Consider the following 12,968-nt stretch of genomic DNA (forward strand, 5'->3'; position numbering starts at 1 on the left):
ATTTGCACAAAGTTTTCTAAGTTTTCATTATATTTTGTATTGAAAATAGTTTATCTTATCAGAAGGACATACACTCCATAAAGCTCATTATCTGGATTGAAAATCAAGAAGTGTCTTCCAGATCAACATATATTCAGACACCAAATACAAGCTACCAATAAATGTAATAAAATAGTAACAAAAATATAATTTCCTTGATTATGGGGAGTTCAGAACTACAATATGTTGAGGTCCCATTTCCTTCCTTAGGAATGAATCGCATGCCCTGGTTCCTTTCTACAAGCTACATGTGATCTGGATCACAGTTACTGATCCTTTAAGGAACACTGGCCAGGAAGGAGAATCGGGTTTCTGCAAGCTTGTGGCTATGAGCCAGGCTGTGACAAATCTGGAGTCCACGTCGAGTCATACAGAATACAAGTAAGCGCTTCAGTTCACATGCAAGGGATCCTCACATATAAAGAATGAGAATGTGGTCTCCATTTTAAGGGAGTGGTAAATGTTCTTACTTAAAAACTTATTTTTAACATTCACTTCTCATCTATTTGGTTCCAGGTACTCTTGGGCATACAAATAAAGACGGTGCCATCCCTGCCTATAGGAAACTCATTCCTCTAATCCTTAAATTTAGTAAGGTATTAAATGTAATGGGTGCTTTTAGTTTCCAAATCCTAGACTCCATTTACAGAGGAATGCAAAATAAACTTTTAAAAATTCTGCCATTTAGACCAAATTAGGTTGTGCTTTTCAAAAGTACATGTTTTTCTCACTAAAAGTTGTAAAACCTTCACACACTTAGCTCACACAAAGTCCTTTACCTTCTCATCACTTAAATGAATGGATATGGAGAGTGAATACCTCCTACATAGGAATGCGTATGCCTTGCAGAGCAAATTGCAAAAGATTAATAGGCAAAGCGTTGAATGTCATGAGGAAAAAGGAAAAAAAGTGGGAAAAGAAAAGGAAATAAATGAAGGAAAAGCACAAAGGAGGAGAACATGACACCTCTTTCCCTATGACATATCTCGTGATTAGCTAATCACGAAAGTCAGTGCCGATGGTCGAGGGCAGGAGACAGGAGTTTCCTTCTGCCTTTGCTGTTCTATGTGCCCATCCTGGGAGAAGGGACACATGCCCTAAGGGAGAAGGCCCAGTCTTACCTCCACGCAATATGAGTAAAAATGTAGATGGAAGTGAAAAGACAGAGTGGTGATCCTTGGGGAGTGGCAGAGAAAATGTCACTAGGTTTTTACCCAGTATTTCCCATTGTTTGAGGTTTGGTACAGTTTAACACAGCCCATGGCAAAAGTACTTCCATGAATGCACACTGATAAATCCACCACATCCTTGTTTGAGGTTTATGAGCCTCATTTTAAAAAGTATTGAGACAGGTAATTTGATGACTACCACGTGAGGAACTTGAAGACTGACAGACTCAGAAGACAATCAATATTAAGGTTGTGATTTCCCCTCACGGAGTAGCAGATCTTAATAAAACGAATGTAAAGATTGCCACAAATGTTAAAAATAACTAGAAATGATCTATCACTGCTTTGCACTTCTCAATGATTATATGCCATTCCCTTTAGGTAAATAACCAAAAGAAATTTTTCGAATTCTACCTAATTCAGTCAATCTTCTCTAGGAACACACAGTAACTTCGTCAACAGTTCAATTTGTAACATATAATCTTCCAAGAAGTAAATAATCTCCATGTCACTTTTCTACAGGTAGTTAGAGCACAGAGTTAATGTACATGTGACCTTAATGAATGCTATTTACAACTACTGACCTTCAAGAAGGTAGGTCTACCGATGCATAATGCATCATGACATGTTTCAGGAAATTACAGGAAATTTCTCATAGCTCAAATACAACATTAAGCTATGAAGACACTTTTTTCATGCTACCCTGCCTTGAAAAGCATTTTATATTTTATGGTTTTTTTAAAAAAAGTTTGCATTAAATAATATTACAATGCTAACAAATGAGATTTAAAGTGCATTTATAATGCTACTTAACAAACAAAATCCTTAAGCATGGAAAACTTGAATAGCACGCCGTACTTGTGAGAGCTTGCCCCATTCTATATATACAAATATATAAATGCATACACACACATATATACATGAGTGTATACATACACACAAACACATACACTACAGTAATAGGAGCTATGGGTCTGGAGCATATTATGTTCAAGGGAATGGACTGCTCTGCAAACTTTAGTTCATTTAAACCTCACAACAACCCTACAAGGTGGCCATTTTGAACTCACATTTTATAGGTGAGGAAACTGAGCTCAGAGAAATTAAATAACTTGACAATTTTTATATAACGAATAAGTATTTGCACTGCGGTTTGAAACCAGAAGTCGACTGGGCTTTAAAAGACCCAGCTCTTTCCTACTGTGCGTCAGGAGGCCCCTGCTTCTAGGTGGAGAGCCTTGCTAGTGGGATAAGAGGGCAGCAGGGAGGCATCTGTTGCCTGGAAGGCAGGGGGCAAACCTGGACTTCACCTCCTCTACACACACGTTATGTTTGTATGGTTACTGACACGTATTTCTCATTAACTAAGAGACAGCTTTTACTAACTCCTTCAAGATCAGATGATTCCATTAAATTCTGTGATTCTTAGAAGAGCCACCGCCCATTCCTTGAAGCCAAAAATAAATGCCTTTTAATAAATGGCAGCGCTAGGTAAAAATGCAAAAATAGAGGACTGAAGTTCTGGTAAAATATGGATTCATTCACAAACATTGAGTGCATTTTCCTATGAATGCAAAAATGAATAAGGCTTGATTTCCACCCTCAAGAAGTTTGCATGGATATGCAGACCTCTCATGGGTTTTGCAATTACTTATAATGTATTGATATTTTGCAAAATATGTTTTTCTACAATGCATTTACCAAGAGCAGAATTCTAACAATTTTCATGCCACCTCTTACTTTTCTCATGGTCAAAATGAGGATGTTTGATATTTATAATAGCAAAATATATAAATATAATCTGAATGTCCCAAACTGAGAAACTGATTTAATAAGTTGCTATGACTATACAATGGAATAGTACATAAAATTAAGAATGTGATTAATGATATATTTACATCATTAAGTAAAGCAAAATCAGTAAACAGATAAGTGTGGTACAGCCTGATTTTTGTGAGATACAATAATATAGTTTTAATTTAAGAGACAGACCTAGAAGGATATTCCTCAAAATCCTCATAGCAGTTATCTCTGGGTAATGACAGTATAAGGCATTTTTATTTTCTCCTGTGTGCTTATCTATATTTTCTCCTTTTTTACAATGCTCATGTAATAAAAACATTTTCAGACTAAATTTAATAAAGATTAAATCCTGAAAAAAATGCAATCCTCAGTTCTTATTTTCAAATTCAGTTCGAGAAAGTAGAAGGGCAATAGTGTATTAAGGGGAAAAAAAAATCACAGGAATATGCACACAGAAAATACGTGCTTGGTGAATGCAAATACTCATAATGGAAAATGCAAGAATTCAATTGTCCTAGTTTTTGAAAAGAGCCAATACTATGTTTAAAAAAGCTTCATGTCATTAAAGTCATCAGTTTTTATTATAAAATTATGTAAGCATAAATTATGTTCCCTTATAAAGCATAGTGGAGAGAGCTTTGAAAGTCTGTAGAATTAGGAAGACCTGGGTTCAAATACTGACTCCAGCCTTTTACAGTTCCATGAACTTGGGTGAGCCACTCAATATCAGCTTCCCAAACTATAAAATGAGGAAAATACGGCCAATGCTTGTTTGAACACACTGGTCTATTACTGTTTTTGTTATTATTATTTTTAGCCTTCATCCCTTAACTGTGAAAAACAACAATGATGTACATTAAAACGGAAGGGTTTACATAAGGGTTTACATGTTAAACGATGCAAGAGGCACCCATTGAGCATAGCCTGCCATATTTTTATTATATATGCAAATGGATTTTTCAGTCATTTGGTGACTATTTGATGAATGAGAGCTTTACTTTAGCCCAGCAAAGGAGGTAAAGTGATAAAAGACTTAGTTACTTCCTTCTTGGAGCTCAGACGGTGGTGGGGGACAGATAAGTAAACAGACAATATCCTACAATGGCAACTGCTAAGAAGTGTGGCTGCCCAGCGTATAGGAACTCCAGACGAGCATCATTCATCTTGCACCCTATGGGCACGGCACCTTCACGAGGGCACAGTCCTGTGCCCCCGAGCCAGAGCCAGGCTTGGTAGGGGTGGAGGTAGAGCCAGAGATGGCTCCCCAGTGGAGGCAATGGTCTACCTGAGTCTTGAAGAACAAGGAGGAGACCAGCAGGGAAGAACATGCAACCTGGGAGAGTGTGGTCTGCCCCCTTCAGTGACCTCATAGAGGTGGGGATGAGGGAAGGAAGTTGGCCAGGGAGGGGTAAGCACTAAGGCCAGTAAGTGCTGAATAGGCCCTACCATGTCATGACAAACTGTTTGGATTTTATTCTAAAAGCAATGGGAGCCACTGAAGGGTTTTAATAAAGTATAACTAATAAAAGTACATGACCAAAAAATCGTATTTATTTACTTTGTGATTTGGTCATTTGCATTTCAGAAAAGGAGATGGGTAAATCTGTTTCTTTTTTCTAATCAACTGTGTATTATTTACCAGACAGGAAGTTTTAGTATTTACTATTTTTGGTAGAAATATAATTAAATGTCCTCACTTTGGGGCAATTTAATTTGAAACAATGTCACATTAAGTGCAGCTATTCATCACTGTTGTCTTGTGCTCTGTTGTTGTTAAAGGATAAACGATTCCCCAAAATATCACATTGAAACAATAAAAGCATGCTGTTTTAATGCCCAACCTTCAAAAGCAGACAATTATTGAATTAATATTATACACGGCCAAAAATTCATTGCAGGATGGGGATCAAAGAAGACCATGTACTTGGAAAGGTTTTCAGTGCCCAAAGCAAAGGCCACTTCAACTCTTTCTTTCATGAACCAGTGCACCCTCAGTGTGAACTGAAAAGAACAAGTCAGTAGATGCAACTGATTGTGTCCTCTGGACACTTTCAAAGGCTTCTGACTGCTGTGTCAGCTTCAAAAGACTCCAGAGACTTTCCCTCCTCTCCATCGCCTGGACTTGACAAGGACAAACTTCTTTTCTTTCAAAGAAAGAAACTGGGGGAAAGACTCACTTTTTATTCATTAATAATTCAGTGCCTTTGGTTTCAATCCTTACTAGGTACTAGGCTTCTCTGGGAGCTGCCAGCACAAGGATGAGTACTTATTTAAAACCCAAATCACACATCAAGACTCAGGTCAAATGTGGTTCTCCCACGGAGATTCCCTAGTCATCCCAACCAGAAGTGATCTCCCCAAGCTCTGAACACCTCACCCCTTATTCATCCCTCTCTTATAGCTGTTAGCTCAGGCAAATGACACAAAGAATGTGGAGGTGTGTATGTGACTTTGCCACCTATTACTATGTATTTTAGAAAAATTACTTTCCTTACTGAATCTGTGTCTCTTGTCTGCAAAATGGGGTTATTCATGTTGGAAAGACAGATATTTTTAATTGCCATTTTATAAAAATGGCAACTGAGATTCAGAGAAGTTAAAAGTGCTTACCTAAAACTACAAGGCTATAATCAAAATATTTCCAAAAATCAAAGCCTTGTATATTTTCCACTATACCACAATTACCTCCTACAAAATTATATTTCAATACACACCTGCTTCATGAATCTCTTCCTTTCCAGTATATGAGGAAAACACCTGCCTGGAGAACTTGTACTGTTGTTCTCGAAAATTATTTTGTAAGTAGTCCATCAGCATGACATAACCAGACTGTTGCATAGTAAGAACTTCACAAAAAACAGCCAGCTGGAAAGAAGATAATTTAACATATAGTAACACATAATTTAACTGTGTATCTGCTTCAAAGGCATATCGGCAAGTGCTTTAAAACAGATATTCTATAGTAAAGCTTAGAAAATAATTCTTTCAAGATTGCTTCAAATTACTTCATTTGTTTGAATTTCCAAGATTACCTGGCTTTCAGAGATGCTAACTGTATCTTTAAAAACAACCCAGTCAACGGTGTCCGTGCAGGGAGGAGATGTCAGGGAGCCATTGTAAGTGTAATACTTGTCGGTTGAGTTTGGCAGAAGGTTCAGCAATGTGAATGGATCCAACACAGCCTGTTTCCCTACAAAGGAATCACACACATCTCAGCTGAAATTCCAACAGTGGAACTTAGCTGCTCAAAGCTCCTATGAAACAAAGACATATGCTTTGGTATGTATTTAATCAGAACTGAAATTTTAAGAACATTTTAGGGGCTTCCCTGGTGGCGCAGCGGTTGGGAGTCCGCCTGCCGATGCAGGGGACGCGGTTCGTGCCTCGGTCCGGGAGGATCCCACATGCCGCGGAGTGGCTGGGCCCGTGGGCCATGGCCGCTGAGCCTGCGCGTCCGGAGCCTGTGCTCCGCGGCGGGAGAGGCCACAGCGGTGGGAGGCCCGCGTACCGCAAAAACAACAACAAAAAAGAACATTTTAGATTTATTTCAAAAATGGTGATAAAACTGGCATACTCTAAATTTTCTTGCATATATCCCTACATAGTGCTAGATGCTTTATCATTACATGGGCAAGATGCTGGAGAGATTATTTTTACCTATGAAAGATATTCAGAAATCATATGGCCATCTGAATAGATACAGTAAAACCATTTGATAGGATTTAATACCAATTTGTGGAAAAGAAAAACAAAACCTTATTCTGATGAAGATATCTTCAAAAGTCTATAATAAACATCATATTTAAAAATGACTTATTGAAAGTTTTTCCCTTAGAGATAAAGAATGAGACAAGGAATCCTTCTACAATACCACCATTTTTATCTAACATTGAACTGGAGGACTGGGACCATTTATTTACTTTATTTATTTACAATAAGGTATGAAAAAGAAAAAAAGAGTCATGAAGATTGGGCAGGAAAAAATGATGTCATCATAATTTTCAAATAACTTAGCTGAGCATGTGAGATAGTGAAAATAATTTACAGACTATTAGAACTAATAAGTGTGTTTAGCAAAGTCACTGCATGCAACACCAATATATAAAACTTAATTGTACTTCTATTAACTGGTAACAAACAATAGAAAATGAAATTTCAAACAATATAACATGATAGCAACAAATATCAAATACAAGTAAATCTAACAAGTGATGTGTAAAACATCTACACTGAAAATTTTAAAACTTTGAGAGAATTAGATAAAACCTTAAAATGGTGGGAAATATCATGTTAATGGGAAGATTCAGTATTGTGAAGATGTTAATTTTCCCCAAGTTGTTTTACGGAGTCAATGACATCTTAATCAAAATTCCAGATGGGTTGGTGTTGGGGTGTGTGTGTGTGTGTGTGTGTTTGTGTGTGTATTAATTGAAATTCTGTTTTTAAAATCTAAATGTAACCACAAAAAAAGTTAAGACAATCTTGAGCAATAACAAAGGTAGGGATACCAAGTAGGAAGACCTACTATATAAGGCCATAGAAATCACGATAGTGAGATATTTATGCAAAGATGGAGAACTATGGAAGAAAATAAAGAGTCCAGACACACACATATATGGTTACTTGATTTAAGACAGAAAAATTACTATGTAATGAATGATTAACCTTTTCAATATGCACTGCTGTGTCAACTGGATATCCTTATAGAAAAACATGAATCTTTATTCCCTACTTCACACCGTAAGCACAAATCAGTTCTAAATAGAGTGTGGATCTAGATGTGAACAGACTAATAAGGCTTTTAGAGGAAAACATAGAAAATTATCTCCATAACGTTAGGGTAGGTTGAGATTTCTTAAATAGCATGCAAAAAGTGTTATTCACAAAGGGAAAAATGATGTACATGATACTCAGGATCTATTTATCAATAGTCACCATTAAGAGAGTAAAAAGGCAGGACAAAGAGTAGAAAATATATTTCAGATTTTACATATATATAATAAAAATATTGATTTATTCCTGCTATATTTACAAAGATATATAACTTGTATCGAGAATAGAGAATTCCTACAAAAAATTGGTAGACCTTTCCTAAGTGTTCCATCTAGTCTTAGAACCTTGAAACAACCCAGCTAAATCTGTCTCCTTGAAGAGTCCCATTTTTGATCTTGCATCTTTCCAACAGCACTTACCAATGGCACTGCCTTGGCCATTTTGCTCTTTGTGTACCAGTCCTCACTCATATGGGCAGCAATCTGCTTACCAGTGAGATCTGTGTTTAACTTATTTTAACTTATCTGTGTTTAACTACCCAGTCTAGTACATGTCCTCTGCTCTGTCTTGTAGATTTAGGTCATTAAGAAATAGTCCCTGGGCTTCCCTGGTGGCACAGTGGTTGGGAGTCCACCTGCCGATGCAGGGGACACGGGTTCGTGCCCTGGTCCGGGAAGATCCCACATGCCGCGGAGCGGCTGGGCCCGTGAGCCATGGCCGCTGAGCCTGCGCGTCCGGAGCCTGTGCTCCGCAACGGGAGAGGCCACAACAGTGAGAGGCCCACGTACCGGGAAAAAAAAAAAAAGAAATAGTCCCTGACGCCAATTTAATCTAGCCTAAGTGAGATGGTACAATACAGAGTAGCAGTATACGAATTATCTGGGGAGCATTAAAAATATATCAATGTCCCAGACCCCACCCTAGGCTGTTTTAATTTAAATCTCTAGTAGTGGGACTTGAGCATCTATATTTATTTTTAGGCTATAATTTTAGGTGCGTCTACATTTTTTAAAAAACCGTCCCCAGGTGATTCAAACATGCAGCCAGAGTTGAAAACCTTAAGTAGAGTAAAGCTTTTGCAAGATTTTAGTCTTCTTGAACCCCAAATTCCTCATTACAAAATGAAATAACTGAACCGGATGATTTTATTTTTTAACATCTTTACTGGAGTATAATTGCTTTACAATGTTGTGTTAGTTTCTGCTGTATAACAAAGTGAATCAGCTATATGTTTACATATATCCCCATATACCTACCTCTTGCGTCTCCCTCCCACCCTCCCTATCCCACCCCTCTAGATGGTCACAAAGCACCGAGCTGATCTCCCTGTGCTATGCAGCTGCTTCCCACTTGCTATATATTTTACATTTTGGACCAGATGATCTTAATAGTGTATTACAGCTCTAAATGAAATGAAGATTGGACACATCCAGAAAGCCTCAAGGAAAAAAACTATTTCCATTTAAAAGTTAGTTATTGAATGTTACTTTTTTCTGCAATACAGAAACTTCTTCAGGAAGAAAGAAGCCTGCTAATAAAGTTATAGATAACTGCTTCCAGTCTGCATTTAAGACTAAATCTTAGAAGTAAAAACCTATTGACAGAATTGATAGTGTCATGTAGATACAACCTAAGTCATTTTAATCCATTAGAAAATTCAAGTTACATTAGGTTTAATGGGTTAATTAGTAACTTCTAAAAGTATGTCTTCCTCTCCTCCAATGTCACGACAAGATTATTTAGAATTCAGACTCAGATTCAAGTTCTCAGAAACTAAGGAAACTATTTTGAATACGTGAATATTTTTCCATTTTCAGATTTATGTTTTTGATATTTAGAAAATTTGTGATTAAATAACCTCTTTTTTAATCATCAATGGACTACAATTCTTCCTTTTTCTGATGAAAAAACTTATCTTACAAATGTTCTGTGGAAATGTGGACGTAGAGAATACTAATTAAGTAAGGAGCCAGAAACTGACTCACTGCTAAATTAGGTGGGAAATTAAACACCAGGAGACCTAGAAGCCAGAAAAGGAAAAACAGAAGATTTGAACAGGGATGGTGAAATAGATAACGGTCGTGAAATTGGAGAAGAAATTAAAGGGGAAATAATTAAGAGCAATGGAAAGAATCAGAAGAAAGTTTTCAATTCCTCCTTCCCTCATCTCAGTATAGAATCCATTCTTCCTTCAACAGCACTTCAATACCACTTATCTAGTCTCTGTTATGGACACGTTAACTATTTTGTACCTTATTTTTTTTTGTTATGTACGCACATGTCCTAAGTTTCTTTCTGATATCACAAGACTTTACAATTACAGTAGTATTTTCCAATTGCACCATCATCTTATGAGAAAACTGGACTAAGGTGGGGTTTTTTTGTGGCTTGCAAAAACATGCACCTCATCTGAATAACCTCACTATTACTAACACAAGAGAGAATCACACCTGAGCCAACACTGCTCTATTTGTGATCAGTCATTCACTCAGTGATCCTCTTCCTTTGAACATGAATTAATGGTTAACAAACCAATCAGATCCTCCTTCGTGGGAGGCTGATAGTAGGAGGTGGAAAGATGAGGAGGGTGAGAGACAAGGAGATAAAGACAAAGACCATGGTCCTGCCCAATGCAAGGAAAGAACCATTAAATACTTAAAACCAACTCTTATCACTTAGGACAATGAGACTTAGGATGGGGCTACATCAACACTGCCTGTGAGGATTTTTCAATATACAAATTCCTGGCCTGCATTTGTGATTAGGAAAGCACCACAAATCGTTCTGATGAGAACTCTCATTTGAGAATCACTGATGATTTACCTGGGGTGTGTCTCCTTCTTGCAACTTGAAGGATTTCGACTAACAGTTTTTCCTTTTGTGGGCTCTGTTTGGGGAATATTAATGCATTATCTCTGATTGCTGCAACCGCACCCTCTCTCACCACTCCACGTGAGAGCAATGTCTAACATAGAGTAGGTGTGATGGAAGGAAGGAAAAGAAAAAAAGGTAAGAAAGAGGGAAGGAAAGAGAAATGGGTTTGTCTCTTAGAGAGGAATATAGGAAATGAGCAACCAGCCCACACTGTAATAAGGCAGACTTTATAATCTGAATGATGGTTGAACAGTGTTGATTTTTTGTGTCACTCACATTATATGGAGAATATGTGGCAGGATTTTAGCCGCATATTCTCCATATAATGTGAGTTTAGCTGCAGTTCCTGAGCCACTGTCTAAAGATGAGCACTGCCTTCAAGTTCCCAGCAGCAATGGCTGGCAGCCAATGTTGGGAAGCCTACCGTTTATGGGGCACCAGGGGTTTTTCTAGACTCTGAAATAGGACTAAATTTAATCCAAGAATTCTCAGACATTTAACTTTGGAAGGACTTAACTTATTTAGTATGGACAGATCATATCTCACAACCATTCAAATCAGATTGACAGGTGCTTCATATGTGTTCTGAAACATGTAACTAATATAAATCTCTACAATATATTAGAACAAACTTTTTGGACAGACAGGTTCTAAATCCTAGCTCTACAACTGTATGGGCTTAGGTGTCCTTGCTGAGTATATGGAAATATTAAGTATCTAGTAGATGGGCTGATAGGCATGGAGGATTTTATTTTTTGGTAAAAGAGGAGAGAAGTTGGTGCATGGGTAGAGAGAGAGAGAGAAGATAGATAGATAGAGGGCAGACTAGTATGTGTTTCCAGACAGCCAGGAGACCATTTGTTCTGTTTCTGAATTAAGAGCCAGGACAGAGGCAGAATGCTGTTAGGGAACCCACATCCCCAGGGAGGGTACTATGTGACAGCAGGCTCTAATGAAGCATCCCCCTCAATGGCTTATAGACAGTAGATATTAAAAAGGAAACTTTAGTCCAAGAACATGAGCAAATTGGTTCTTAAGCTCAGACTACACCCTCCTAGAGACCCCCAGAAACAACTGAAGAGGCCTCAAGAGAGTGGCCAAAGTGCCACAGCTGCACAAATCAGGACTAACAACCAGTGTTAGTATCACTTCTGTGGTCCCACAGGCTGGTGCAAGGCCTGGGAACATTCAGGTGCATATTTTACATCATTTTAAGTTTAGGAATTCAAACTAGCTGCCTTCTTGCAGTCTGCATAGACTCCACTTTCTGACTAAATGAGGGAGAAATTAAGTGTGGCTTATGGCATTCAATGTTGAATTCTGCAATCTAGGTGGATGGAGGGAGATAACTAACAACTTTATGCCGTTTGATTGCACCTTTCAAAAAAAAAGCTGCACTGCAGGGCCTCACATATGCCTGACTTCTGAAGAGTTTGGTCAGTTCAAGTTCTCACATATAATTGACAAAGATGAATCAACCCTAGGCCAGATTTCTGCTTTCAGGAAAAGGATCTATGTGAGTTGTGTTTCTGATTTCACATTTTGCAGCTTCCCGGAGAGGAATACTCCTCCTTTATTGATAACTCAGGACAACACTAATACTCTGCTTAATAAAAATAAAACAACAATAACAACAGGTTTGCTGTCTCTTGCCAATGTTGTCAAAAGCATTTGCTGTGACAGTTACAAGATCCGTGAGATAGCAGGCAGAACAGTATAAAAGTATAGTGAACCTTGTTCTATGTAGGCATTCACCTTCCAAAAATCTTATCTCATCATATTGGTAAAGCAAAGGACTTATCAAGGAAACCACCAGGGAATACATTTGAACTTGAGTAACAATTCCCTTTTCACTTTAAAATAAAATTTTTATAAAATTAACTGGTTTCAGATTATAGAGTCTTTTACAGATGTACAATGCAGAGACAGAATAAAAATACGTTTAAATGCATAATGTGATTAGATTATTTTCAATAAAAGAATTAGAAAACTTGCAACTTCCTACTTACATTAACGTTTTATGATTTTATGTGACAAAATTTCTGATAAATTGTTGTTTAGTGAGAAGTGTATAAATTGTCAAGTGTGAGATGTGAGAGATTGCTCCTCTTTACAAATGTCTGCCCTTCTTCCTTGGAACAAGTGATTTTTATAACATTGTAAAAATTCATATGCATCCAAAGTAAATCTGGAAGAAAGAGATTTCTCCAAATAGCTTACCGAAACGACTAACACTCTCAACTCCATCAATAATTGCTTTGTAATCCAAATTTTCTTCTATTCCAACCTGTGAAAGAAGAATGATGTTCT

The 12,968-nt window shown here is 37.5% G+C and overlaps 1 protein-coding gene across 2 annotated transcripts in view; it reads right to left on the bottom strand.

Annotated features, from left to right (window-relative positions):
- Positions 1-12,968, bottom strand: part of PTPRZ1 (protein tyrosine phosphatase receptor type Z1) — a 163,483-nt gene that overhangs the window by 57,158 nt on the left and 93,357 nt on the right. For both annotated transcript variants that reach the window (XM_022582351.2, XM_089917460.1), the window contains exons 6-8: positions 12,879-12,945; positions 6,044-6,201; positions 5,726-5,876 (exon numbers count right to left, since the gene is read on the bottom strand). In XM_022582351.2, the coding sequence (XP_022438059.2) occupies positions 5,726-5,876; positions 6,044-6,201; positions 12,879-12,945 (376 nt within the window). The remainder of the gene's footprint in view (positions 1-5,725; positions 5,877-6,043; positions 6,202-12,878; positions 12,946-12,968) is intronic.

Source organism: Delphinapterus leucas, chromosome 9 (genome assembly GCF_059928025.1).
Source record: "Delphinapterus leucas isolate spDelLeu-1000000601 "Yukka" chromosome 9, BTC_Dleu_Yukka2, whole genome shotgun sequence".
In the NCBI taxonomy this organism is placed as follows: Eukaryota; Metazoa; Chordata; class Mammalia; order Artiodactyla; family Monodontidae; genus Delphinapterus; species Delphinapterus leucas.